At 34.5% G+C, this 26586-nt stretch overlaps 1 protein-coding gene across 3 annotated transcripts in view; it reads left to right on the forward strand.

Annotated features, from left to right (window-relative positions):
- The window catches only part of PCCA (propionyl-CoA carboxylase subunit alpha), a 556428-nt gene that overhangs the window by 327229 nt on the left and 202613 nt on the right, over window positions 1–26586 (forward strand). For all 3 annotated transcript variants that reach the window (XM_074191968.1, XM_074191970.1, XM_074191969.1), the window contains exons 17-18: window positions 3087–3197; window positions 15898–16000. In XM_074191968.1, the coding sequence (XP_074048069.1) occupies window positions 3087–3197; window positions 15898–16000 (214 nt within the window). The remainder of the gene's footprint in view (window positions 1–3086; window positions 3198–15897; window positions 16001–26586) is intronic.

Here is a 26586-nt window from a genome sequence, read left to right on the forward strand (position 1 = left end):
AATAATTCATCTTCAATTTCACAGGTCCAAAACTGAATCATTATCTCCTCCCCATTCCAATTCCCCCACTCTCAAATCTTTATAACTTCCCTTTTGGTTTTCAGATAGCCATTATCTTCCCGGTCACTTAGGCTTATACCCCAAGTATCATTATCAGCTCTTTTCTTTCATCCCCTTTCCTGACCCCATAGCTAATCTCTAAGACCTCTTGATTTTACCTAATGAGATCTTACATATGCTTCTTTATGTCCTTTGATGTTGCCTCTCTAATTGCCCTATCACACCATGCTGGAGACCATGGGTCACATCAGACCTAGACTATTTCAATTGCTTTTCGATTGTTTTCCTTGTCAAAAATCTCTTCCCACTCCACTCCATACCCCACTGACTACCGAAGGTGATCTTCCTTAAAGTACAAATTTGACTATGTCAGCCCCTCCTCATTAAACTCCATGACTTCCTATCACTTCTAGGAATTAATCTAAAATCCTTTTGTTTGGCATTCAGAGATTTTTCATACTCTGCTTTATCCCCCCTTTCCAAGTCTTTTTTATACCTTTTTTCCTCCCACATATTTTGTAATTTAGTGACACTGGCCTTCCTGCTGTACTTCACACAAGACTCCATTTTTTGATTCATTAGCACTTTCATGGGCTGTTTTATGCTTGGCAGTCTCTCCTTCAAAGCTCATTTTCCTTCAAGAAGCCTTTTTTTCCCTTTGTCTTTACAAGGCATTGGGGTTAGGTGACTTGCCCAAGGTCACACAGCTAAGTAATTATTAAGTGTCTGAAGCTGGATTTAAACTCAGATCCTCCCAACTCTAGGGCTGGTGCTTTATCCACTGTACCACCCAGCTGCCCCCTCAATGATTCTTAATACTAGTGCCTGTCTTCTGTTGATTATCTCCATTTTATACTCTACAGTTGTTGCCATGTTGTCTCCTGTGAGCTCCTTGAGAATGGGTCTTATTTTTTGCTTCTAGTGCTTAAGACAGTGCTCGGTTCTTAGTCCTTAATAAATATTCACAACTGCCCAGAGAAGATATAGTTGTAAGAAAAGGTTATCAGCAATGTCAAATTATAGAAAGGTCATAAAAGATGTTGACTGAGTAAAAGATAATTAATTTAGCAGTCAATAATTGGTAATCTGAAAGAGTAAAATTATTTCACCAGTGATATATAAGTTAAACAAGATTGCAAGGGTTTTAGAAATGAATAGGTTAGAAAGTATAGGGACCCTCTTCTAGGAATTTGCATGTGAAAGACAGGAAGTTTGAGTGCGATGGTGAGGTCTATTTCTTTTTTTAAAGGATAAGGGAGATTTAGACACATATGTAAAATAGAATTGAAGAACTAAGTTAAGTAACACTTTTAAGAGAGGGGTTTATAGAATGAGTAGACTTCTTGAGATCTGGGGAATGATATCCTCAGTCCTTTTGAGGTATTAGAGTTGGCAAGAAGAAAGACCACCTCATCCCTTAATGAGTTAATGAGAAGAGAAAGAAGGATAATATTGAGGTGATTTAAAATGTGGAATTGGTGAGGAATTCCTTATGACGTCTTCATTTTTTCTTTTTAAAAATAATTTTTCTTGATGTATTATTTTTTAAAGACAAAAAATTAAATATTAGCAAAACTGGCTCATATATTGAAAAGACTCTGAAAATGGGTTTTGTGTACCATGTCTTGGCAAAGAGTAGAGTATGAGTGTTTTCTCATATCACTTCTTTGGAGCTATGCTTGTACCTTTTTTTTGCCTAATTCACTTTGATTTTTTTGTTAAGATTTTTCTTATTTACATTATTTAAAACACTCCACATAGTGTTTTCTTGGCTCTGCTAACTTCATTGCATCACTTCATATAGATCTTACTATATTTATCTGTATTTATCATAGTTGTGATTTTTTTAATAGCATGGTGATATTCATTCATGTGCCACAATTTGTTTACCTTTTCTTTGGTCATTGGGTATCCACTTTGTTTCCATTATTTTTGCTATCACAAAAAGTGCTGCTATAAATGTTTTGCTGTGTATGGTGATTTTTCTATGTCAGTTTTTGAGGAAATATGAGGCCATGCCTTGATTGATATAGTCCATAAATATTGGAACAGGTAGAAAGGGATTATTAAATTTTCTTTTTTTCCTTTTTTGAAATTTATTTTTGAAATTATATATTTTCTTTTCCAATTACATACAATGGTAGTTTCTACTAATCATTTTTTTCCAAGGAAAAAATCTTAAATCATCATTTTTCACCTTGCTCCTCTCCCCAACAGAAGGTATTCTGGTACATTCTTTACATTTACATTCATGATAAGCAGAGATCAAAACTCATTGTTTTGTGAGAGAGAAATCAGATCCAAAAGGAAGAAGGAAAACATTAGAGAGAACAAAATTGCCCAATACACAAGAGAACTTTTAAAAATTTGAGATAATAAGCTTTGGTCTTTGATTAAGCTCCACAGTTCTTTCTCTGGATACAGATGGTATTCTCTATAACACATCCCCTAAAATTGCCCCTGATTATTTCACTGATGGTTGGTCATCACCCCATGTTGTTATTAGTGTATGTAATGTTCTGCTTCTGCTCATCTCACTCAGCATCAATTCGTGTGAGTCTTTCCAGGCTTTTCTGAAATCTAGTCAGTTCCTCTTGATTTCTTATATAACAATAGTGTTCCATCACATACTTAAGCCGCAGTTTGTTCACTATTCCCATATTGATGGATATTCCCTCATTTTCCAGTTCTTTGCCAATACAAACAGAGGTACTTCAAATATTTTTGTACATGTGGGATTTTTACCCCTTTTCATCATTTCTTCAGGATACAGATCCAGTAGTGGTATTGCTGGATCAAATTATGCATAGTGTTATTGCCCTTTGGACATAGAGGAATTATTACGTTTTCTAAAGGACAACCTTGAAATTTGGAAAAACTTACATTTAAGTCTAAATTCAAAGAGAGAAGGAAAGTAACTTTCTAGAATCCTTTTAGCAAATAGCATTATTTAATGTCTCAGGAATGATATTATACTTCTCTGAGTAATAATCTTCTAATTTGTTCTTATGCTATTTTCTTTTTAGGTGTTACACATAATATTGCTTTACTTCGAGAAGTTATCAACCATAAACGCTTTATTGAAGGAGACATTAACACAAAATTCCTTTCTGATGTATATCCTGATGGTTTCAAAGGTTTGTATTTATGGAAATTTTTTTTAGATATTACTTGTTTCCAAATAATTTTGTTGCAAGTCATGGACTTTTTCTCCACTTAAAGGTTATATTTTAATTACGATATTTGTTTATAATTTTCAATTAAAAAGTAACATTTAGCATTTTGAAACAATTTGCATAGGAACATTGAGCCTATCACTAACATTTTTAGCTTATTTATTGGAAAAAATAACATTTAGAATATTGTATAGTCAAATAAGGATAATTTACTCACATATTCACATTAGGAATGTTAGAGAACAAAAGGGAAAAGTAAGGCAGCTCAAGTTACAAGATGAAGACCTGGGTTCAAATATTCGCTTTAGCACATCAAGGTTATCTTTGGAGAGTCACTAAATCTCAATGCTGCTGGGACTTATTTCGGTTTCAAAGTAGGTGCTGGACATCCCATGCCAGATGTGGGAGTGGGAGTTTCTTGTGTCACTAAAATCATAGTTACTGCCAAAAATAAGAAAAAACACTATGAATCTAAAGTGTCTTTAATGTACTTTTGAATACTATATCTTTTTAAATGTCCTTTTAGGTATAAACCCTCATCAAGAATATGTTTCTTCAATGTAAAGACTGGCAGATTGCCTTCTGTGAGGCATGGGGAGAGGGAAGTAAGATTAGGGGAAAAATTGTAAAACTCAAAATAAATAAAATCTTTATAATTCAAAAAAAAAAAGAAGGAATATGTTTCTTGTATTCAGGGACCTTCCTCTTTTTTTTTCCCCTAGTCTGGTTCCAGCCTATCTATCTAGCATCCTTGTTGTTCATTGGCCCAAATTGTGTATAACCCTCTAGTCAAAGTAGTCTTCTTATTATTCCTCATGTATTCTGTCTTGGGGTCTTTCTCTCATATCTTCAATGTACTTCCTTCTTCCTTCTGTCTTTTGAAAAACCTTAACTGATTTCAAAACTCAGTTGACTTGCCATCTTCCACACAAACCTTTCCAGACTGCCATTTGCCTCCTTCAGCTGCTCTTGGAGAATCATAATTCTGGGCTCTCACATTTTATTGTATTTCTGGAGAATTCAGCATCCCTGCAAAGTCCTAGATGTAAACTAAGTATTGCTACTCTCAAGAAACCCCGAGAAAGAGAAATTTTCTTGAGCTTTCTTTCTCTGGAAAGATTCACTTACAGTAATTGTTTGTAGAATTTTTTTTTTAGGTTTTTGCAAGGCAAATGGGGGTTGAGTGGCTTGCCCCAAGGCCACACAGCTAGGTAATTATTAAGTGTCTGAGGTCAGATTTGAACCCAGGTACTCCTGACTCCAGGGCCAGTGCTCTATCCACTACGCCACCTAGCTGCCCCCTAGAATTTTCTGATCACATGTGCTCCACTAAAAAGACCTCCATCAGTTTCCTTTCCCAGCTCTGTTTATCAGTCTTCTTTCAAATTTGTACCCCCCGCTTATCCTTTTATTTATTATTCATCTATATTATTTGAAAAAAGAACATGATTGTAATAGCTTGCATATTTATAATCTGTTTCTTTCCTTGACTAAACCATAAAGATGGAGAATGATAAGTCAATTTTCGAACAATTTTGCTGTACTAGGAATGAAAGTTTCTAATAGTGATTCCTTCCTCAAGGATATCCTGGGTTCTGCTCCAGACAGAGACCTTTTGATATTTTAGACAAGGCCTTGAGGAGGATTGCACTCCTGCAAGGACTTTCTGAATCAAAAAATAAATAGATATGAAATACTTGTCCAGTCCTAATTTCTGAAAGATAAATCTATTAAGTGTTTAATTTCCCCTACTATAAGATAAATGAGCTATCTTAGAACTTATACTTTTTACCTTGTTTCAAGAATGGTTCTTCCTTTCACACACTGATTTGGTTTTGGTTTAACTTTGTCTCTGACTTCAAGATCTGATCTAGTTGGTATGTCTTGTTGAAGGGTTTTTGTCTTTCCTGTTTCATTTGGCAAGAATAGATAAGCTCTGGTACTGTTTGAAGTTACAAACTTTCAGATTTTCACTATGACTTTGGTTCTGTTGGTGCTGTCAGCTCCAGATTTCCTCTTTGAAAAAGATTTTGGTGTCTTTGATTTGTTGAGGATTTTGGAGTGGTTTTTTATTTTTTTATTTTTTTTTTTTGCAAGACAATGGGGTAAAGTGACTTGCCCAAAGTCACATAGTAAGTATTATGTGTTTGAGGTTGAATTTGAACTCAGTTCCTCCTGATTCTAGGACCAGTGCTATATCCACTGCTCCATCTAGCTGCTCAGTTTTTCATTTTCTGTTTGCTAGTTGTTTCTGTTTCTATCATTTTGTATAAATAAATGATTACAAAAGCTTGTAATTTTCTTTTACCTTCCTAATTGTATTTGATGATTATGTCTATCTTTATTGTGTCTCCAAATCACTCTCCCCGTCAGGGACTAAGACCTTTCTCATTAGAATGAACTTTATAGGAAATGTGATAGTGGGGAGGAAAGAGAGAGATTTTAAAGCCTTCCTCTGAGAAAGACACCAGTTTATCCCAGTAAATTATAGTTTCAGGAATTGTTAGTATTTAAAATGTGGACTTTTTACTTTTTAAATAACTTGAATGATTCTAGGAATTTTCTACACCTATATTAATGTGTTATTTAAAAAGGGGGAAACACTAAGGCAAGAAAAAATAATGTTAAAGCCTTAAAAATGTAGATAATGTTGAAAGCCAATCAGAGTAAAATTGGATTGAATTCCAGAAAAAGTTAAAATTTTAGCTGTTGTATTTAGGTATGTATTTCTATTGTATTTAGCTATTGGATTGTATTTGAGAAATGTTATGGTTGTAGAAAGGCAAGATTTGGGAGCTAATTACATTTATGGGAGAAAGCAACTTAACTTGGATGACTAAGATTTTAGTGTCCTCAACTGCAATTGGAAAGTTTGAAATACAAGTGGGTTTGGGAAAAAAGTATAATAAATTGTGTTTAAAAATGTTGAATTTGGGAAACATAAGGGAAATCTACATTTTTAATGTGCAATATACAGTCATTGATATTGGATTCAGGAGAGATTTGAGGATGGATATTTGAAAGATCTGGAAAGCATAATCTTGGAGAATAATGCCCTGGATCATACTACTATAATAAACTACCTACTTAATTTTCATTTTAAACTTTTTCAAAAAGCTCTGTAACTTTAAATGTTCAAATCCACTGTAACCTCTGTATTGAAGTATAGTTCTTTGAATTGATAAACATAATTTTACTATTTTGTTTGAGATTATTGTTAGAAAAATGTTAAAGACACTTTTGACTCAGGTGGGAAAAAATACATCTTTGACTTGATACATGTCTTCATATGTGTGAGTCTACCATGATTCATCACTATATAAGCATTATTGTACAAAGAGTTAAAAATGGATACCCTTACAAAATCAAACAAGATATAGAATATTTGATAAGTAAATTTCAGTGAATTCTTAGATGGAATTTGTCGCTGCCTTTATATTGATTATGTAACTGGCATAACTTCTACTTTGCTCTCCATTAAAAAATTTTATTATCTTTATCTATCTATCTATTTATATTATTTATTTATATTATTTTATAGATATTTAACTCAAAAGAATTTTTGATCAAACAAAATAAATGTAAGCTGGATATTCAGATCTATTCTGTGGTTAGATTATTTAGAACCATCAGAAATAAATTAACTCTTAGTATCTTCCTAAGAAACTATTCTTTTACGCAGTGCATGTTCATAATATTATTAATTTACCTTTAGGGCAATTTCATATGAAACTTCTGAAATGTAACAAATATGTGCACTTATTTAGCATATGAATAAATTGGTATGTTTTAGCTGTTTCAAAAGGATAATAGTGACATTATAAAATTATTATTTTGTAATTTTAGTAAAATTTTAATCAATAACATTTCAAAAATAGTGTGATAAAATCCATGCTGTTATTTTTCCAGGATATAGATAGGATTGTTGGAAAAAAGGAGGAACACTGAGAAAATATATCTTCTTAAAAAGTATTTGTGGGGCATCTAAGTGGTACAGTGGATAGAGTACTGGTCCTGGAGTCAGGAGGACCTGAGTTCAAATGTGGCCTCAGACGTTTAATAATTACCTAGCTGTTAAACAAAACCATTGTAACCAAGATCAAAAGAAATTTAGTAAATTGGGAAACTATTTTTACAACCAGTATTTTTGACAAAGGACTTATTTTTAAAAAATATGCAGAACTGAGTTAAATTTAAAAAAAAAATAAGCCATTCCCCAGTTGACAAAAGGTCAAAGGATACACAGAGGCAATTTACAGATGAGGCAACCAAAGCAATCCATAGTTATATGAAAAATTTCTCTAAATCATTACTTATTAGAGAAATGCAAATTAAAGCTTCTTTGAGGTACCACCTCACACCTCTCAGACTGGCCAATATAACCAGAAAGGATAATGTTGGAAGGGTTGTGGGAAATCTGGGACACTATTACATTGTTGGTGGAGCTGTGAACTCATCCAACCTTTCTGGAGAGAGATTTGTAAGTATTCCCAAAGTGCAACAAATATGTACATACCTTTTGATCCAGCAATACCACTACTGGGTCTACACCCTGAAGAGATGATGAAAAAGGGTTAAAAATATCACTTGTACAAAAATATTCATAGCAACCCTGTTTGTGGTGGCAAAGAATTAGAAATCAAGTAAATGTCCTTCAATTGGGGAATGGCTTAGCAAACTGTGGTATATGTATGTCATGGTACACTATTGTTCTATTAGAAGTCAGGAGGGATGGGAATTCAGGGAAGCCTGGAGGGATTTGCATGAACCGATGATTAGTGAAGTGAATAGAACCCGAAGAAAATTGTACACCCAGCCACGACATGGTGATGATGACCAACCTTAATGGACTTGCTCATTTTGTCAGTGCAACAATTTTAGGCTACCTGCAAATAGAGAATACCATTTGTATCCAAAGAAAATATTGTGGAGTTTGGACAGAGACCAAAGACTATTTTACAGTTTTCCTCCAATCTTACTCCCCCCACCCCCACACACAGAAGGCAGTCTGTTAGTCTTTATGTTTCCATGGTATACATTGATCTAAGTTGAATGTGATAAGAGAGAAATCATATTCTTCTATTTGCTTACATTTTAAGGGAGAGTTCATCCCATTCATATTCAAAGTTATAATTACTAAGTTTTTATTGCCCTTCATGCATTCTTCCCTCTATTTGCATTTTTCCCCTTTTTTTACCTTTATATTCCCCAGTGCTTTGTTTCTGAATACTACCCCCTTCAGTATGTTTGCCCTCCTATATCAACCCTCCCCCTCCCCTTTCCCCCTTCTTCCCTCCCTTTCTTCTGTTAGTTCCCCTTTTCTCCTCCTTGACCCCTCCCTCTGCCTTTCTCCTTTTAATACTTGAAATGTAAGATAAGTTTCTTTTTTATTATTTTATTTAATATTTATTCTCATTTTGTACAAATAATTTTTTTACATTAATAAAATATTCTTGTTTAAGATTAAAGTCCATGGCTAAAGTTGCTTCCATATTTTTCCAGGGTTGCCATTGCTGATCGCAACTCCCTTCTTTTGTATTTCTCCACTACCATGTACTATATTTTCTCTCTCCTTTCATTCTGACTCTGCTGTAGGGTAGCTGAGTGGCGCAGCAGACAGATCCCCGGCTCTGGGGCCAAGAGGACCCTGAGCCCCCATACCACCCCTTAGACCCAGCATCCACCTGGCCCTATAGTCTCGGACAGGCCTTCCAATCCCAGCCCCTTGCAAGAAGTAACTTAAGAGTGGTTGTGTAAATTAACTTTATGCCAAGTCTGATGAGAGGAAAATTTAAGTGTTTCTCATTTCCTCTCTTTTTCCCCTGGATTACAATAGGTCTTTTGTACCTCTTAATGTAATGAGATTTACCCCATTCAATCTCCTCCATCCTCCTATTTCCTTACTGTTCCCCCTTTTAAGGAGGTATTGTTTGTAAATCATTCTGAGTCACAGAAAACTCATGAGTGTCCATCACTTCTGGCTAAGTATATTCTCTCTAATAGAGTTATAATTATCAAGAGTTATGAGAACCTTTTTCCCAAGTGGGTATATAGCCATTTTCATCTTATTGGATAGCAGTTTTTTTTCCTTACCCTCCTTTTTTTAAAAAATCTTTTCATGTGTCTCTTGAGCTTCCTGTCTGATGTTCAAATTTTCTATTAAGCTCTGTTTTTTTCCCACAGGAAATGTTGGAAGTCTCCCATTTTGTTAAATGTCCATCTTTTCCCCTGGAAAACAAGGCTCAGCTTTTCTGGGTAGTGGATTCTTGGTTGCTTTAAAAGTTCCCTTGCTCTTCAGAATATCTCGTTCCAGGCCCTTGGATCCTTTAATGTTGATGCAGCCAGGTCCTGTGTAATCCTTACTGTGGCTCCTTGGTATCTAAATTGTTTCTTTCTGGGTGATTGCAGGATTTTCTTTTTTATCTTATAGTTCTGGAATTTGGTCACAACATTCCTTGGTGTTATCATTTTAGGATCTCTTTCTGGAGGAGATCGATGTATTCTTTCATTAACAATTTTGCCCTCTGGTTCTATGATATCTGGGCAGTTTTCCATCACTAGATCCTGTAATATTAAGTCCATGCTTTTTTTCCTCTTCCATGTTTTCAGGAAGTCATTTAATTTTCAGGTTGTCCCTTCTTGATCAGTTCTCAAAGTCAGTGGTTTTACTGATCAGGTATTTTACATTTTTTTTTCTATTTTTTCCATTGTTTTGTTTTGTTTAACAGGCTCTTGATGTCTCATGAAGTCATTAGTTTCCACAGACTCTGTTCTTTTTTTTAGAGAAGAATTTTCTTCTTTTATCTTTTTGCAACTCTGTTTTCCAATTGATCAGTTCTGTTTTTTGAAAGTTTTCCATTTGATCAATTGAGGTTTTGAGAGAATTATTTTCTTTTTGCATTTGTCCAGTTGTATTTTCCAATGATTTGTTTTCTTGTTACAAGGTGTTAATTGTCTTTCTCAATTTTTCCAGTTGATTTTTAAACTGCTTCCTGATTTCTTGAAGGAAGTCTTTCTGTGCTGGAGACCAGATCATATTCTCCTCAGAAGTCCCAGGTCTCTCTGAGTTAGGGTCTTTTTTCTTCTTGGAATTTTTCCATAAACCCCCTTTCTTCATTTTAGTAAGACCTTATGTTGGCAAGGCGCTGGTTCACAGAGATTTGGTGTTGAGATACCCTGGAAGGTTACTCACTGGGTTTAGTAACTCCAAGTGGGCTGGCCAGAAGGCTGGGTTGGCTGCTTTCTTAGGGGTGTCTGTGACCTTAATTTGAGGCCTTCTTCATTAACTTGGAATAGTTGGATGAAGCTGTGGAGTGTTTTTATCTTTGATCAATGGTGAATTTTGCCCAAGGGCAAGATGATTGCTCTCCCTATTCAGAGATGAGAGAGGTCTTCTGCTCAAAGGCCTGTGGCAGAGGTGGGCTGTAATTGTGTTTGTTCTGGGAAGAGACTTCAGCTGAAATGAAGCACAGCAACTCTCCCTCCAGCTCTGTCAGCAAGCTCCAGACCTTTAGTGCTACCATCAATGCCTTTACTTCCTAATTGGCCCATGAGGTTTGCCCTGCTTTTAGGCTCTCAGGCTCTAGTCCACCCTGCTGATCAGGCTAGTCAAGTTCTCAGATTCTGATCCTGTCCCTGTGCTCTTAGCAGAGTGAGCCCTCTGTTCCCAACTCACTCACCATCCCAGAGGACAAACCTTGAGCTAGATATCCTAGTTTCTCTTTCTTGGTTTTGCAGATCGTATTTCTATTAAGATGTTTGTTTCATATTATTTATGATGGAAGATCAGGAGATTACTACTGTGCCTGTCTTCTGTGCCACCATCTTGGGCGGAAGTCCCTATTACCTTTAATTTTTAAAAAAAGGGTATCTTATTATGTAATTTTACTATCTCTTATATTTTATTTTTTCCTTAAGGATATGATATCTCTCTCAACACATTCAATTTTAACCAATGTATAGCATGGAAACAATGTAAAGACTGTCTTCTGTGGGGGTTTAGAGGAAAGCGAGATTGGGAGAAAATTGTTTAATTCAAAAAAACAATTGAAAAAAGAAAGAAAAAAGAATTACCTAGCTGTGTGCCCTTGAGCAAGTTAATTAACTCCTTTGCCTTGCAAAAATCAAAACAGGGCGGAGCCATGATGGCAAGAGGAGAGGACTGTCTCTGAGGTGTTCTTGATCAAAACTTATAAGCTAAGGACTCTAACTAAATTTTTGAGAGATAGAACCCACAGAGGGATGCAGTGAGGCAGTTCTCCAATCCAAGGTAACCTGGAAAAGAGCAGAAAGTCTCCGCTCCACAGGGTTGGAGGGGTGGCCCCCAGAGTGAAGGAATTTCAGCCTCCCGGAGGCAGGCCCAGGGCTCTGGGAGCTGTGGAGGGCAATTTCCTAACCTATACCCCCAGGGACCACCAGGCACAACTTGGGAGATCAGCTGGGGACCTCTGCCAGAGCCAGCAAGTGAAGCCCAGCTCTCAGGGCACACAGGGAGCAGCGTGGTTGGGACAGCCCAGATCCAGAAACCAGAAGCAGGCAGAGCCAGTAAGCAGGAGCCAGCCCCCAGGGCATGAGTTCTGAGCCTAGGGAGGGGAGTGGAGTGAGATTGCCGGACTCTGTCCCTGGAACAGGATTCTGGGGCTCTGACCACATTCAGATCCTGATAGCAGTCTAGGCCCCCCATAAAACAGCAGGGTCCCCCCACACACACCTCAGCCCTGTGGCAGGGGGTGCACTTGTGGTCATTCACAGCCCAGGGAGGAAGACAGAGCATCACATACTCAAAAGCTCAGGAAGCACCCCAAAACCAGGCACAGGCTAGAGAAATGAGTAAGCAGAGAAAAAAGAGGAACACCATTGAGAAATACTTTTCCTGTGATCCCAAAAAGGATCCAAACACTCAATCTGAAGATGAGGAAGTCCAAGTTCCTGCATCAAAATACTCCAAGAAAAACAGAAATTGGGCTCAGGCTATGACAGAGCTCAAAAAAGACTTTGAAAATCAAGTGAGGGAGATAGAAGAAAAATTGAAAAAAGAAATGAGAGAGATGCAGGACAAACATAAAAATGAAGTCAGCAGCTTAGTCAAGGAGATCCAGAAAAATGCTGAAGAAAATAACATGCTAAAAACCAGCATAAGTCAAATGGATAAAATAGTTCAAAAAGTTATTGAGAAGAATGTTTTAAAAAGCAGAATTGACCAGATGGAAAAGGAGAGAGGAAAGCTGTCTGATTATAACAAGTCCTTCAGACAAAGAATGGAACTGAGGGAGGTTGCTGATTTTACGAGAAATAGGAACACAATACTTCAAAACCAAAAGAATGAAAAATTAGAAGAAAATGTGAAACATCTCATTGAAAAGACAACTGATGGAAAACAGATTTAGAAATAATTTAAAAATTGTTGGAATACCTGAAAGTCATGACCAGGGAAAGAGCCTTCACATCATCTTCAATGAATTACTACAGGAAAATTGCCCTGATATTCTAGAAGCAGAGGGCAAAATAGAAATGGAGAAAATCCACCGATCTCTTCGAGAAAGAGATCCAAAAAAAACAACCCCCAGAAATATTATTGCCAAGTTCCAGAACTCCCAAGTCAAAGAGAAAATATTACAAGCCACCAGAAGGACACAGTTCAAATATCATGGTGCTGCAATCAGGATCTCACAGGATTTAGCAGCAACTACATTAAAAGCTTGTAGCGCTTGGAATATAATATTCTGGATGGCAAAAGAGCTTAGAATGCATCCGAGAATCAACTACCCAGCAAAAATGAATGTCCTCTTTCAGGGAAAAAGATGAACTTTCAATGAACCAGGGGAATTTCAAATGTTCCTGTTGGAATGGCCAGAGCTGAACAGGTTTGATCTTTAAATACAGGACTCATGTGAAGCATGGGAATTGGAGGAGAAGAGGAAAATATGAGGGACTTAATGATGATGAACTGCATGTATTCCTGCATAGAAAAATGATACTGATAATACTCATAGGAAACTTCTCATTTAATAGAGCAGGTAGAAGGAGCTTTTATAGATGAAGCACAGGAGAAAGCTGAATTTGAACATATATTGTGGTATAAAAATGGAGTCAATAGAAAAAAGGGAAATGTAATGGGTGAAAGAAAAAGAAGAGGAGGAATAGTTTAAGATATTTCATATAATAAGATTTTTCTTTATTACAGTGAGCTATTGCAGTGATATGGAAGGGGGGAGAAGGCGAGGGGTAATGAGGGAATCTTTGTTCTCATCAGAGGTGGCTAGGAGAGGAAAGAGCATATATACTTAAAGAGGTATAGACATCTGGAGTAAGAAGGAGAGATGGGAGACAGGGGGAAGGGGGGTTGATGTGAGTTATGGAGGAGAGGATGGACCATGGCGGGAGAGTGGTCAGATATAACACATTTTCTTTTTTACTTCTTGCAAGGGGCTGGGATTGGATGACCTGTCTGGGACCATAGGACCAGGTGGAGGCTGGGCCTAAGGGGTGGTATGTGGGATTGGGGCCTCTTGGCCCCAGGGCCAGGGACCTGTCTGCTGCGTCAGTCAGCTACCCTACAGCAGAGACAGAGTGAAGGGAGAGAGAAAATATAGTACATGTTAGTAGAGAAGTACGAATGGAGGGAGTTGCATTCAGCAATGGCAATGGTGGAAAAATATGTAATTAACTTTTGTGATGGACTTATCATAAAGAATGTGATCCACCCGCTACAGAGCTGGTGGTGTTGGAACACAGACTGAAGCACAATTTTATTATTATTATTTTTTGGGGAGGGTTGCTATGCAAATGGGGCTGTGTGGCCTGCCTGGGCCCACACAGCTGGGTGATTGTTGGGTGTCTGAGGCGGATTTGGACCCGGTTGCTCCTGGCCCTATCCACCACCCGGCACCCCCTACTATTATTATTATTACTACTACTATTTTATTTTATGTCTTTTTTGTGTGTTTTTTGCAGGGCAATGGGGTTGGGGAAGCTTGCATGGGGTCACACAGCTGGGTGATTGTTGGGTGTCTGGGGCCACATTTGGGCTCAGGTGCTCCTGGCTCCAGGGCCAGTGCTCCGTCCACTGCGCCACTTGGCCATACCTGCAATTGTTGTTGTTATTGTTGTTGTTATCATTATTATTATTTTCTTTTCTTTTAATTTTAATTTTTTTCTCTCCCTTTTACTTCATTGCCCACGTGGGTCTATATTTTTTGGGGGGGAGGGGGTTTTATGTTTACTCTTAAACAAGAATATTTTAGTAATGTATAAAAAACATTATTTGTACAAAATAATAAATAAATAAATGAGAGAAAAACCCAAAAAAGTATTTCCACCACATATATCACAGAATTAGGGATTCATTTGGATGCTAACCTCTTCTTTAGATCTTTTGAGCTCTGTTACATTGTTTGTGGAATTAAATTGAATCCAAAAGAAAATATTAACCCTCCTATGTTACATATGATAATTCAATCCCTTGGGAGTTAATGTGATGACAAAGCAATAGCATATAGAGAAAAGCTGAGAGCCTAGGAGAGACATTTGAGAAATTATCTATATTTAGGAATTAGGAGAAGCATAGAATGAAGAGTGATTAAGTCAAGAGAAAAGAGAGTATCAAGAATTAAGAGATAGCACAGATCAACAGGGATATCACCTAAGAATATGTCATTGATATTTGACATTTGATAGTCACTAGTGTTCTTTAGAAATTTTGCTAGTTTGAAGGAGATTAAAGCCGGATTGCAAAGAATTGAGAAAGAGTCTGTAATTGTATTTTTAACGAAGTTGTAAAATAGGATGGTCCCCCAAGAAGGTAAGAGGGAGAATTTTTTTTTTAATAGCCATAAAGAGTAATGTGAATAGAGCCCTGGACCTTAAGTCAGGAAAACATAAGTTCAAATCCAGTCTACACTTACTTAGTAGCAAAACAATGAACAAGTCACTGACTCAATTTCTTTATCAATAAAATGGCAGTAATAATACTTCCTGCCTTTCAGGGTTATTGGGTTATTATCAAAGAAGATAATATTTGTAAAGTACTGCACATAACTCAGTGTGCTATATAAAGTCTAGCTGTCATCACTACTATCATCCTCATCATTGTCATTAAAAACACAAAAGAATTGGGTATAAATAGAACCTGGTTGGTTAAGGCACTAGAGTAGTTTGGAAAGTGTAGCATAGAAAGTATGATTGTAGAGGAGTTAACATTGGAAAAGAGAAGCATTACCTGAATCAAGTGGGAAGGAGCTAATCAGTAAAGTTTTAGTATAAGGAAGATTTGAATTAGTGTGTTTTTGTTTTATAGTCTCAACTTCCTGTAGTAGAAAGTAATGTAGATGTCTTTAGTGTGTTGTGAATATGAGAAGGTTTGTATATTTTAAAAGAAGACAAAAGAAGAAACCATTTCTCTCAGGGATATATTAGGTAGTTCGTAAATTTTTGACTTTATTAAAACAATCATGATATTTTAATGTGATATCATTTAATAATTATTTCATATCTTTTCAGTAATCATAAAAATTTGTGGACAGAAAATATATCTTATTGAATTCCTTAAATTATCTCCCACAATGTTAGCAAAGCAAATGTTTATTTGAATAGTAATTTTATGTGACAATTACATGGTTATATGAATATTTAAATTATTCTTTTCTTTATTTTTTTCTTCCAGGTCATAAATTAACTCAGACAGAAAAACAACAATTAATGGCCATAGCATCTTCTTTGTATGTGTCTTTCCAATTAAGAGCACAGCGTTTTGAGGAAAACTCAAGGTAAGTTATTTTCAGAAACTCAAATATTCTGAAAAATATAATGATAATTTCTATTACATAACTATGTAATCTTCTGCAAAATTCTTATTCCAAAGCAATTGAAGAATCTCAATTCTGATGAATTCCTATAAAGTTGAATTATGGTTGTGAGGATTGTTGTGGAGGTATATACCTCATATCATATGATTCTGTCCTGTACTTCTTTGTCAAATTCAGATGAAATGAAAAGATAAGATTTCTTTCAAATTAACTTACAACTTTCATTTAGAAAATGTTTTAACATTTATAAATTTATCTACAGTTTGATAATCAGTCTACCCCCATCAAAGAGACTTCTTAAAGGTTTGAGTACCAAAAAGATAAATAGTGGGATTTTTCTCCATACTTTTTACGTCTTGTTCTCCTTTAACTAACTACCTTCAGAATCAGATATTCAGTATCCTCAAATTTGTGTTGATTCCAGAAAAGATTTTCTTTCTATAATAAGTCTCAGTGTTCTTCTTATCTTTGTTTTCTTCAATATCACTTTTTCTTCCTCCTAGAACACATTCTGATCTGTGGTTAAGAGTTCAAATGTAATGATTATTGATTCTAAAGACCTTTTTTTAAAAAAAAATGAACATTTTTGCAGATATCTTCCATTTTCCATTGTTTATTCTCTTCTGGTTCCATCCACAAATAATATTTTAATAATTTCATTAATTAAAACTTTTTTCTTCAATTCCTTCTTACCATTGTGTGTTACTATACATAATCTTTCACATCTTCTGTTTGATATTTTACAAATGAGTTAATACTGTGAACTAGTGTATTCCATAGTCATCACATTTCTCTATTTGATAAGGAAATTAGTTTGTTTACTAAGGTTCTTTCTATAATCTTTGTCTTATTTTTCCTTTTTTAAAAATTTCAGTTGGCCCTCCTTAGGAAATTTAAAACTGTTGTCTAGTACTACTCGTTTTCTATTATTTCAAATCAATTGTTTTAAAAAAATAAGTCGGGGGGCAGCCAGGTGGCACAGCAGATAGAGCACCGGCCCTGGAGTCCGGAATACCTGACTTCAAGTCCGACCTCAGACACTTAATAATTACCTAGCTCTGTGGCCTTGGGCAAGAGGCTTAACCCCATTGTCTTGCAAAAAAAAAAAATCTAAAAAAAAATAAATAAAAAATAAGTCAGATTGAAGTTGCCTCCATTATGCATGCCAACTTTTAAAAATTATATTTGTACACTTTTAAATTTAATTTTGTCCTTGTACATCATTTACAGATCACTTCATATAATTTAAGAAATAAATTTTATTTAATTTGATAAATTGTTATTTATTGCTTTTCATGGGTGCTGGTTCCCTCTTAATTTTTACTAAAAAATTTTTTTTGATATATTAGCATGAATCTTCTTTGTAGTCTAAATCACCAAACAGTTAAATGATAGTCTTTTTTTATTCAGCACGTAATTTAAAATTTTTAATTTAATTTTGTTAGTTTTAAATTTTAGATAAAATGTAAAAAAACTAATTGAATTGTCAAGGCAAGACATTTCAGCTTGATAATAAGAATTTTTTAAAAATGGTTATTTGTAGTCCCAATTATGGTATTGTACTCCTAATATATATTTTTATTATTTGATGTGCATAATTTGCATTATTTGGAAACAACACATTGTAACACAATACAAAACTGATTTGTTTATGTAAAACTGATTTACCATTAGTTATTTTTACTAGTACTACAGACCTGTAGTGGATTTCATATTGTTCTAACTTTGTTGTTAGATTATTATACATATGTTCTTAATTGGTGGCTTGCGACCTAATATGTTTCTGAAGTTATTTGACTAATACCCGATAATGTAGACTAAGGATGAGGGTTACTTTTCAAATTTTTCCATTCCTTGTCTGACCTTTCTGGGAGGCAGATTTCTTTATCATTTGCTTCTGAATACTTACATAATGTTTACTAGCCATTGCTACTCTTACGCTTATCTTGAAGCAAGCCATGAAAAGCTTTATAATATTTCAAAATGGTGGTTTGATACAAAATGGACTAAATTATGTCAAGATGACAACTTAATTCTCATAATAGATATAACCATATTAAAATATATGAGAAATTCTTGTAAAGTCCTAGGGAATATCAGCTATTTCCTCCAAAATAATCATGTTAAATTACACAAAATTCTATACATTTATAAGAGATATTTTGGGAAAAGAAAATCAGATATTAAATCAGTTTACCATTTTCCCCAAAGATAGTAAATTTGAAATAAAGTCAGTGGTAATACCTGTATTTTAGAAACTCTTATCCCTTTAATGTATATCACTATATAGCTTTATTGCTCTTCATGAATGTACATTATTCTGTAACATGCTACAAAAACTTCCATGCATTGAGGTTTTCCAAAAACTCAAAATTGTCTGTAAAAAAAACTTCTGTTATATCCCTACTGCTTGCTGCCTTCCCTACAAACTGTCTTATGTATCAACTCCACTAGTCTTGCAGTAATGCAATTGTTTTTTCAGGGTTAAGATATTGTAGAATTGAATCTGTAGGCATATTGAACCTCAGTTTATTTTAAGGAATTTAAACATTCTTTTTACATGGCTGAAAGGTGGCCAGATCTCCTCTGACTGTTCTAGTGCATCACTTAAAGGTATCTCAGATGAACTGTTTCTGGATCACAAACAAAAAGCCACATCACACACATGGACCTTATTTTCTTGACTCTGTTGCCACATACTTAGAGCCTGCTTTCCCAAGAGCAGAAAGTTCCTGGTCAACAATTGCTAATTGGATTGAAGAATAATGGAAAAAATAGTGTGTGCACCTATATAATTGGTTGAGACAAGTAATTCTTTCTTCGGAGATCCTGGGTCTTACTCTTGGATAATTCACATGTACTGCTTCTCATGTTGCCACCTGTAACCTCAGGAACTTCAGACCTGAATATTGAATGGCAGTCTTGTTGCCTCTTGAGCTGCTTTCCAACCCACACATGGTCATTTTGGTTTGGGAAGGGCTAGTCCTGAAGCAGCAGAGTGAGCCTAGCACAGCACAAAAACCACAGGAGCCCAAGCTCTGAGACTGAGCACCCCACAGTCCTTTATGAAGGACTTGCTCTGTGCTGCAGAGGACAGGACAAAAGAGAAACAATTCCCGCCCCTAAACAAATGACACTCTATGAAGGGGGCTAGTATGTATACATACAGAACAAACCTCAGGAACTTTGAGGTAAGGGAACCAGGAATTAACTAGATTGAAGGGAGCTAGGGGCTCCAGAAGGTAGAAGGAAGAAGAGAGATTGAATTTCAGCCTGGAAACCCTCCACCTAAAATATGTAGAGAGGAGTGTTGGGCAAATCTAGGAGGCCAGGAGAGGCAATTTGTGATGAGGCTGGAAAGACTGGGCCAGTTTGTGAAGAGCTTTTGGTCTTTCTTCATTGTTTTTCTCAATGCTTTTCATCAAATTTTCACTCTTCTATCCTATAATCAGTCTAGAGGAATCAAGTATCACAGTATATTTTGGATCAACTAGAAGGTTTTTATCAGATTCTAAAATAGAATTTCTTTATCTTCTGACTCTAGACAATAGATGTTGATTCCTTGAGCTACAATTATTTCATGCTGTTCTTTTTTTTTGCAAATATTTCCCATGAACATTACTATAAGAGATGAAAATATCAAATTATGTGTCTTGTTGCCTCAAATCAGCTCCACAAATTTCTGTTCCTTTCTCCAAATCTAAAACTTATTGGCAATTCTTATATTTAACCACATCTTACTTTTGTCTTTTGATTTCATCTATAGAGGAATGTGAAGATAAATAGAATTTCTTTTTGAATTGTGCATCTGTTGATAAATGGCCAAGGAGCTCATACTTAAGAGTATTAATAGCTAAGTTAATATTTGAAAATAATCTGAAAATTGTCTAATTCTGATCACCTACTGCCTGCTTTTCTACCTTCTCTACCAAGACCAAAAGTCTAGTGAATAGAACTATATAGAACTATCTTTTAAAACTATTTTTATTTATATTTAAATAAATATTAATAAATAATAAAATTATTTAATTTTTAAATATTTTGAGTTCCAAATTCTTTCCCTTCCTTTGGTCTATCTCTCACAACTCATTGAGATATTAAGCAATATCATGTCAATTTTTCATTTGAAATCTGACAAAACAGATTTCCACATTATCATGTTGTTCCCTCTTCCCCCCAAAAAGGCAAGAAAAATCCAGTGGAAAAAATTATGCTTCAGTTTGCACTCAGAGTTCATCAGTTCTTGCTTTGCAGGTAGGCAGGAATTTTCCTCATTATTCTTTTTTGGAATTGTGTTGGATCATGATGATGATCAGAGTACCCAGGTTTTGCACAGTTGATCATTTTTTAATGATACAGATTTCTCCTGGTTCTGTTCATCTTATTTTACATCACATCATAGAAATCTTTCCATATTTTTCAGAATCCATTCATCTCATCATTTTATATACCACATTAATTTTATTACATTATAATAATTTTCTACATCTTATTTAGCCAGTCTTCATGGAATTCCATCATTTCCACTTCTTTTCTACCATAAATAGAGCAGCTGTCAATATTTTTGCTCATATTTTTTCTTTGATCTCTCAGTGATAGACTTAATAGTGGTTTATCTTGGTCAAAGAATATGCAGAGTATTAAAGCTTTTTGGGCATAATTCCAGTTTTTTTCTTCAGAGTATTTTGACCGGTTAACAATTCTAGTAACATGGTATTAGTGGTCCTAATTTTCCACATTCCCTCTCATATTTGTTATTTTCCTTTTCTGTCATGTTACTCAACCTGATAGGTGTGAAGTGATACCTCTAAGTTGTTAAAATTTGCATTTCTTTAATCAATAGTATTTTAGAGCATTTTTTCATATGATTTGATAGCTTTGATTTCTTCATCTGAAAACTGCCTGTTCATGACTATTTGTCGATTGGAGATAGACTCTTATTTTTATAAATTTGATTCGTTTGCCTCTATATTTGAGACTAGGTGGCGTAGTGGGTAAAGCACTGGGCTTGGAGTCAGGAGTACCTGGGTTCAAATCCGGTCTCAGACACTTAATAATTATCTAACTGTGTGGCCTTGAGCAAGCCACTTAACCCCATTTGCCTTGCCAAAACCTGAAAAAAAAATGAGTCTTCAATTGAATACACTTGGTAACACCTTCCCTCACCTCCAGTTTCCTGCTTTCTTTCTAATTTTGACTACTTTTATTTTGTTTATGCAAAACCTTTTAAATTTGATTTAACCAAAATAATCTATTATACTTCCCTTGTGGCTTTATGTCTTATTTGATCATAAACTATTCCCTTATCCATGTATCTAATAGGTAAAATGGCCCTTTAAGTCATTTTCACCTTACTGTTTATATAGTATGAGATATTAGTCTTTGCCCACTTTAGCTCACATTGCTTTTCAGTTTGACTAGCAATTTTTTTTGTCAGATAGTAAATTCTTGACCCCAAAGCTTAGACTTTGGGCTTATCAAACATGAGGTTACAATGGTCATTCACTACTGTCTAATGTATACCTAACTATTTCACTTTACTCCTCTATTTCTTATTTAGAAGCAGATTGTTTGAACAATTACCACTTTATAATATCATTTTTAATCTGATACTGCTAGATTGCCTTCCTTCACACTTTTTCTCATTGATTCCAATGATATTCTTGATCTTTTGTTCTTTGACTTGAATTGTATAATTATTTTTCTAATTATAAAGTAAATTTTTAGTACTTTGGAATGTCACTGAATAATTTAGATAGAATTATAATTTTTGTTATATTGGTTTTATACCACCTATGAGCAATTAAAATTTTTCCACCTATTTTAATTCTATCTTTCTTTGTGTGAAAAGTGTTTTATAATTGTGCTCTTATGGTCCCTGAGTTTCTCTTGGAAGATAGACTCCCAAGCGATTTATATTATTTGCAGTTTTCTATGACATGGTCTCAAAGATTTAATTGAGTTTCTTCATTGCCTGTTCTAATTCCTTCATTTTCATTCTTAATTTTTTTGTCTTATTTCTGTAGCTAGCACTTCGAGTACAATATTGAATAATTATGATGATAATGGATATCCTTGCTTCACCTCTCATCTTATTCAGAAATCTACTTTATCCGCATTTCAGATAATGATTGCTCTTGGTTTTAGATAGATGCAATTTATCACTTAAGAAAAGCTTCATTTATTCCTACATTTTCTAGTGTTTTTATTAGGAATGAGTATTGTATTTTATCAAAAGTTTTCTGTTGACATAATCATATATTTTTATTGATATCGTCAGTTATGTTTATAGTCTTTCTATTATTGAACCAGACCTTTATTTCTAATATAAAATTTCTACTTGGTCATAGGACAAAATATTTGTTACATAGTGATTAAATCTTCTTGCTAGCATTTTATTTAAGAATTTTGCTTATCTATTCCTTAGTGACATTTATTTGTATTTTTCTTTTCCTGATTTAGTTACCAGTTCCACAATTGTGTCACAAAAGGAACTTGGTAGGACTCCTTTGCTTTTTTCTTTCTTTCAAATAATTCACAGAGTTTTGGGAGAAATTGTTCTATAAATAGTTCTGTAAATGGAATTCATTTGAAAATCCATCTGGAACTGGAAATTATTTTCTTTGGGAGTTCATTCATGACCTTTTTCAGAATAATTTTCTAAGACAAAGCCATTTAAGTATTCTGTTTCTTCTGTCAAACTAAGCAGTTTATGATTTTGTAATTGTTAGATTGTCAGTCTGATTGCATATAATTGGGCAAAATAGCTCCTCATAGTTTGTTTAATTTCATCTTCGTTGGTTGTCCATTTATTCTTTTTATTTCTGTAACTGATAATTTGATTTTCTTATTAAAAAATTCAAATTAATCAGTTCTTTATTCCTGTCAGATTTGAGTTTTATTAGTTCAGTAGTTTTTGTTTTGTTTTTGTTTTCAATTTTATTAATCTCTTTTGATTTTCAGGATATCTATTTTGGAGATTTTTAAGTTTTTCTTTTTTCTAGATTTTAAATTATTTGCTGAATTTATTAGTATGCTCTTTCTCTTTTTTATTAATGAAAGCATTTAGAGATTTGTATTTTTCCCAAGTAATGCTTTAGCTTCATTCCAGAAATTTAGTATATTGTCTCATTATTATTCTCTTTAGTGAAATTGTTTGTTTTATGATTTGTACTTTGATTTAATTATTCTTTAGGATTAGATTGTGTAGTTTCCAATAACTTTTAATCTATCCTTTAATCTGTCCATCCACAATCAAATGTAATTTTTATGATCTTATGGTTTCCAGAGATTGCATTTAATATTTCTGCTTCTCTGAATTTAGTTGTGAGGCTTTTATACACTAATACATGGGTCAATTTTTGTGAATATGCAATCTACAGCTGAAAAAGGCATATTCCTTTTTATTTCCATTCATTTTTCTCTAGAGTTCTTTCATATCCAACTTTTCTAAAATTCTATTCATCTACTTTTTTTTGGCTCAATTTTTCTTTTAAATTTTGTTCTAATGTCTTGCTTTATTTTTTCTTCATTTTTTCACATAGAGTCCTTGTGGAAAATCTATTTTTAGTTTGACTCACTGCTTCCAAGTGTTTTGAAATTAGATTTGCAATGATTGTTGATCTTGGAAGTGTTTTCTTTAACTTGTCATGTCAACTTTCTAAACTCTAATTTTTTTTCTTGCTGGAGTGCTTGTCCCTGCTTAATTTTGTTCTGTTTTCATCATTTTGCCCTGCATCTTTGAGGTTAACAGTGAATTTTCATCTTCTTCTCAGTTTTCTCAAAACAGTGTTAGAAATCTCACAAACCCTTGATCTTAAGCTTTCTGGTCTAGGCTCCTTAGCTCTATGCTGGCGACACCTTACTGTTACAGCTCTTGCAAAGGTCCTACATTGGAACTATTTTTTTAACCATTGCCCTCAGAACAACCCTTATTTCTTGTAGATTCATCACAGCTCTGGTTGTGATAGGAGGGGCTATTAGTTACTTTTTATTTTTTATTCAAATGGATACGTTGGTATTTATTTATTTTTTTCATTTATTTAAGGCAGTGGAGTTAAGTGACTTGCCCAAGGTTACATAGCTAGACAGTTATTGTCTGAGATCAGATTTGAGCTCAGATCCTCCTGACTCCAGAGCCGGTGCTCTAGCCACTGTGCCACCTAACTGCCCCAAGGCTTTCTTTTTTTCTATATATTTCCCATGGACTATTTTTGTGCAATTGTGCTTGTTTTCATGTCATTTCCCCCAATATCTCATTGTTTTTATTGATGATTATTCAGACTGGAGTACATATCAGTATTTTGTTTGAGAATATTTGTCAGTAATTAGTGGCTTCATGCTTCTTTTTCTGGGGGCCATTTTTCTTTCTGACAGACATTCATTGGACATCTCAGAACAATATTTCTAAATGCATAAAATATATGACATTACAAAGAAAATTAATTATATTCAAATACATTCATAAAAATATCTTATAAAAAATTTAAAGCAAGTTTACATATCCCACGATAAGAACTCTTGGCCTATATCAACTTGGAATGATATTTCTAAGTATCCCCAAAATTACTTTTGGGTCCTCTTCTGTTCATGTTTTTTTTAGTCCCTTAAATGAAGACACTCTCAAAGAAAAAAAATATTTATAATAATACTTTGCTATACTTTTAAGACTCAAGTGTTCCAGAAACAACATTATTTGTCATCAATTTAATGTTCAAGCATTTTAAAATGGAAAAAGTTCCCCACACCACTCATACTGACTCTCAGACCCATTATGATTTCAGATAATATTTATAGTCTTCTTGAAAAAGAAAAAAAATTTTAAATGCCATTTTTAGTGAATATTTTAGAATAGTTGAGTAACAAAGTCGTTATTACATTTCCTTCTTGTTCACTTTTCTTATTTACAGAGCAAATAAAGTATGATTAGTTTCCCAATTCTTTCATAGTATGGAAGAATTGGTCCTATCACTATTTGCTGTAGGTTAATGGTAGAGACAATGATTAGCATGTCTGGCATATACCAAATCACTGAACCATTCTAGACAAGGGTTAAGTTTGTTTATCACCATTATCCATTTCCTCAAGTGATTTCCAGGTTCTTTTTATCCACTTTCCTAATCAGAAACTTCTGGAATGGATTTAGACCAGAAAAATCTTATTTCCTAATATTTCCAGGGAAAATAGACATGAGGTTTTCAAATTTTTAAAAAAATTTTTTGCAAGGCAATGGGGTTAAGTGACTTGCCCAAGGCCACACAGCTAAGTAATTATTAAGTGTCTGAGGCCGGATTTGAAGTCAGGTAGTTCTGACTCCAAGACCGGTGCTCTATCCACTGTGCTATCTAGCCACGCTGACATGAGATTTTAAGTATGTTTCTATAGTACAGATAAGTTTTTGCAATTTTCAGATAATATCCAGTTTTTTTTGGGATAGCTATCATGCCAGCCAAGCATCATGATTCTGAATATTTAGAGCAGTAAGCCAAACTGAATACATTTTTGAAAAATACTTCAAGATAGGTGAGAGCTTTATGTGTTTAAACTATAATTTCCTGTGTCAAACATTTTAAGAATTTCTACAGACTTCAAATTCATTGTCGGTGAGCAGTTTGATATGACTACCAGAAAAGCCATTTCTGTCTTGATCTGCTTTATGAGACATAAAGCATCCAGAAGGAAAGTGAGAGACAATTAGTCAGGAGGAGCATTTGTACCTGCTATATGACAGGAGTTGTATCCTTAGATACTGAGAATGCAAATAATTAATAAAGTGAGATCATGTCTCCCCTCTTGGAGTTTATGTTCTACTAGGCAGAAACAGCCCATTTGTGAGAATTACACCTAGAGAAGGATTTTTTTTGTACTGTGAATGTAATCTTTGGGCAACAGATTGTTCCACCTTTTTCAAGCAGTGATAACAGCATTAGTTATATTGATTTAGATGTTGTTTAGAGAACAAGAAGGTATAAGAGAAAAGGAGGTATGAAGGATAGATGGTAAAATACCTTTACTTCATAGGCCCTGATGTCATGGTAGATAGGTGTGTGACCTTGTTGAAGCATGTCTGATAAGAACCATCTGGAATTTTTTGTTCATTTCAAATAGAAAACCCATTTTATCAAATACACTGAGAAATTAGACACTCCAAAATGTGGTGCCCAGGATATGAGAGTTCTAGAAATCATGCAAGAAATCATTGGAAGAAACTTGGGATGAGTATATTGAAAGAAAAAAGCCTTAGAAGGTTGGATAGTCATCTTCACTTATTTGGAGACACAACATATTAAAGAAGGAATGGATTTGTTCTGTAAGGATAGAACAAAGTGTAATAAGTAGAAAGTACAGAGAGGTAAATTTAGATTTGACTCAAAGGGCAAATTTTCTAACAGTTATAACTGTTCAAAAATGGAATGGGCTGCCTTGGGAGTTATTGTTTTCCCTTTTAATCAAAGAATTTCCAGCCAAGCCTCAGTTTACTGGGAATAATTTAGGGATTCTTATTCAAGTACTATTTGGTCTAGATGACTGCCCTCCAATTTAGTGGC

Source organism: Macrotis lagotis, chromosome 6 (genome assembly GCF_037893015.1).
Source record: "Macrotis lagotis isolate mMagLag1 chromosome 6, bilby.v1.9.chrom.fasta, whole genome shotgun sequence".
NCBI lineage: Eukaryota > Metazoa > Chordata > Mammalia > Peramelemorphia > Peramelidae > Macrotis > Macrotis lagotis.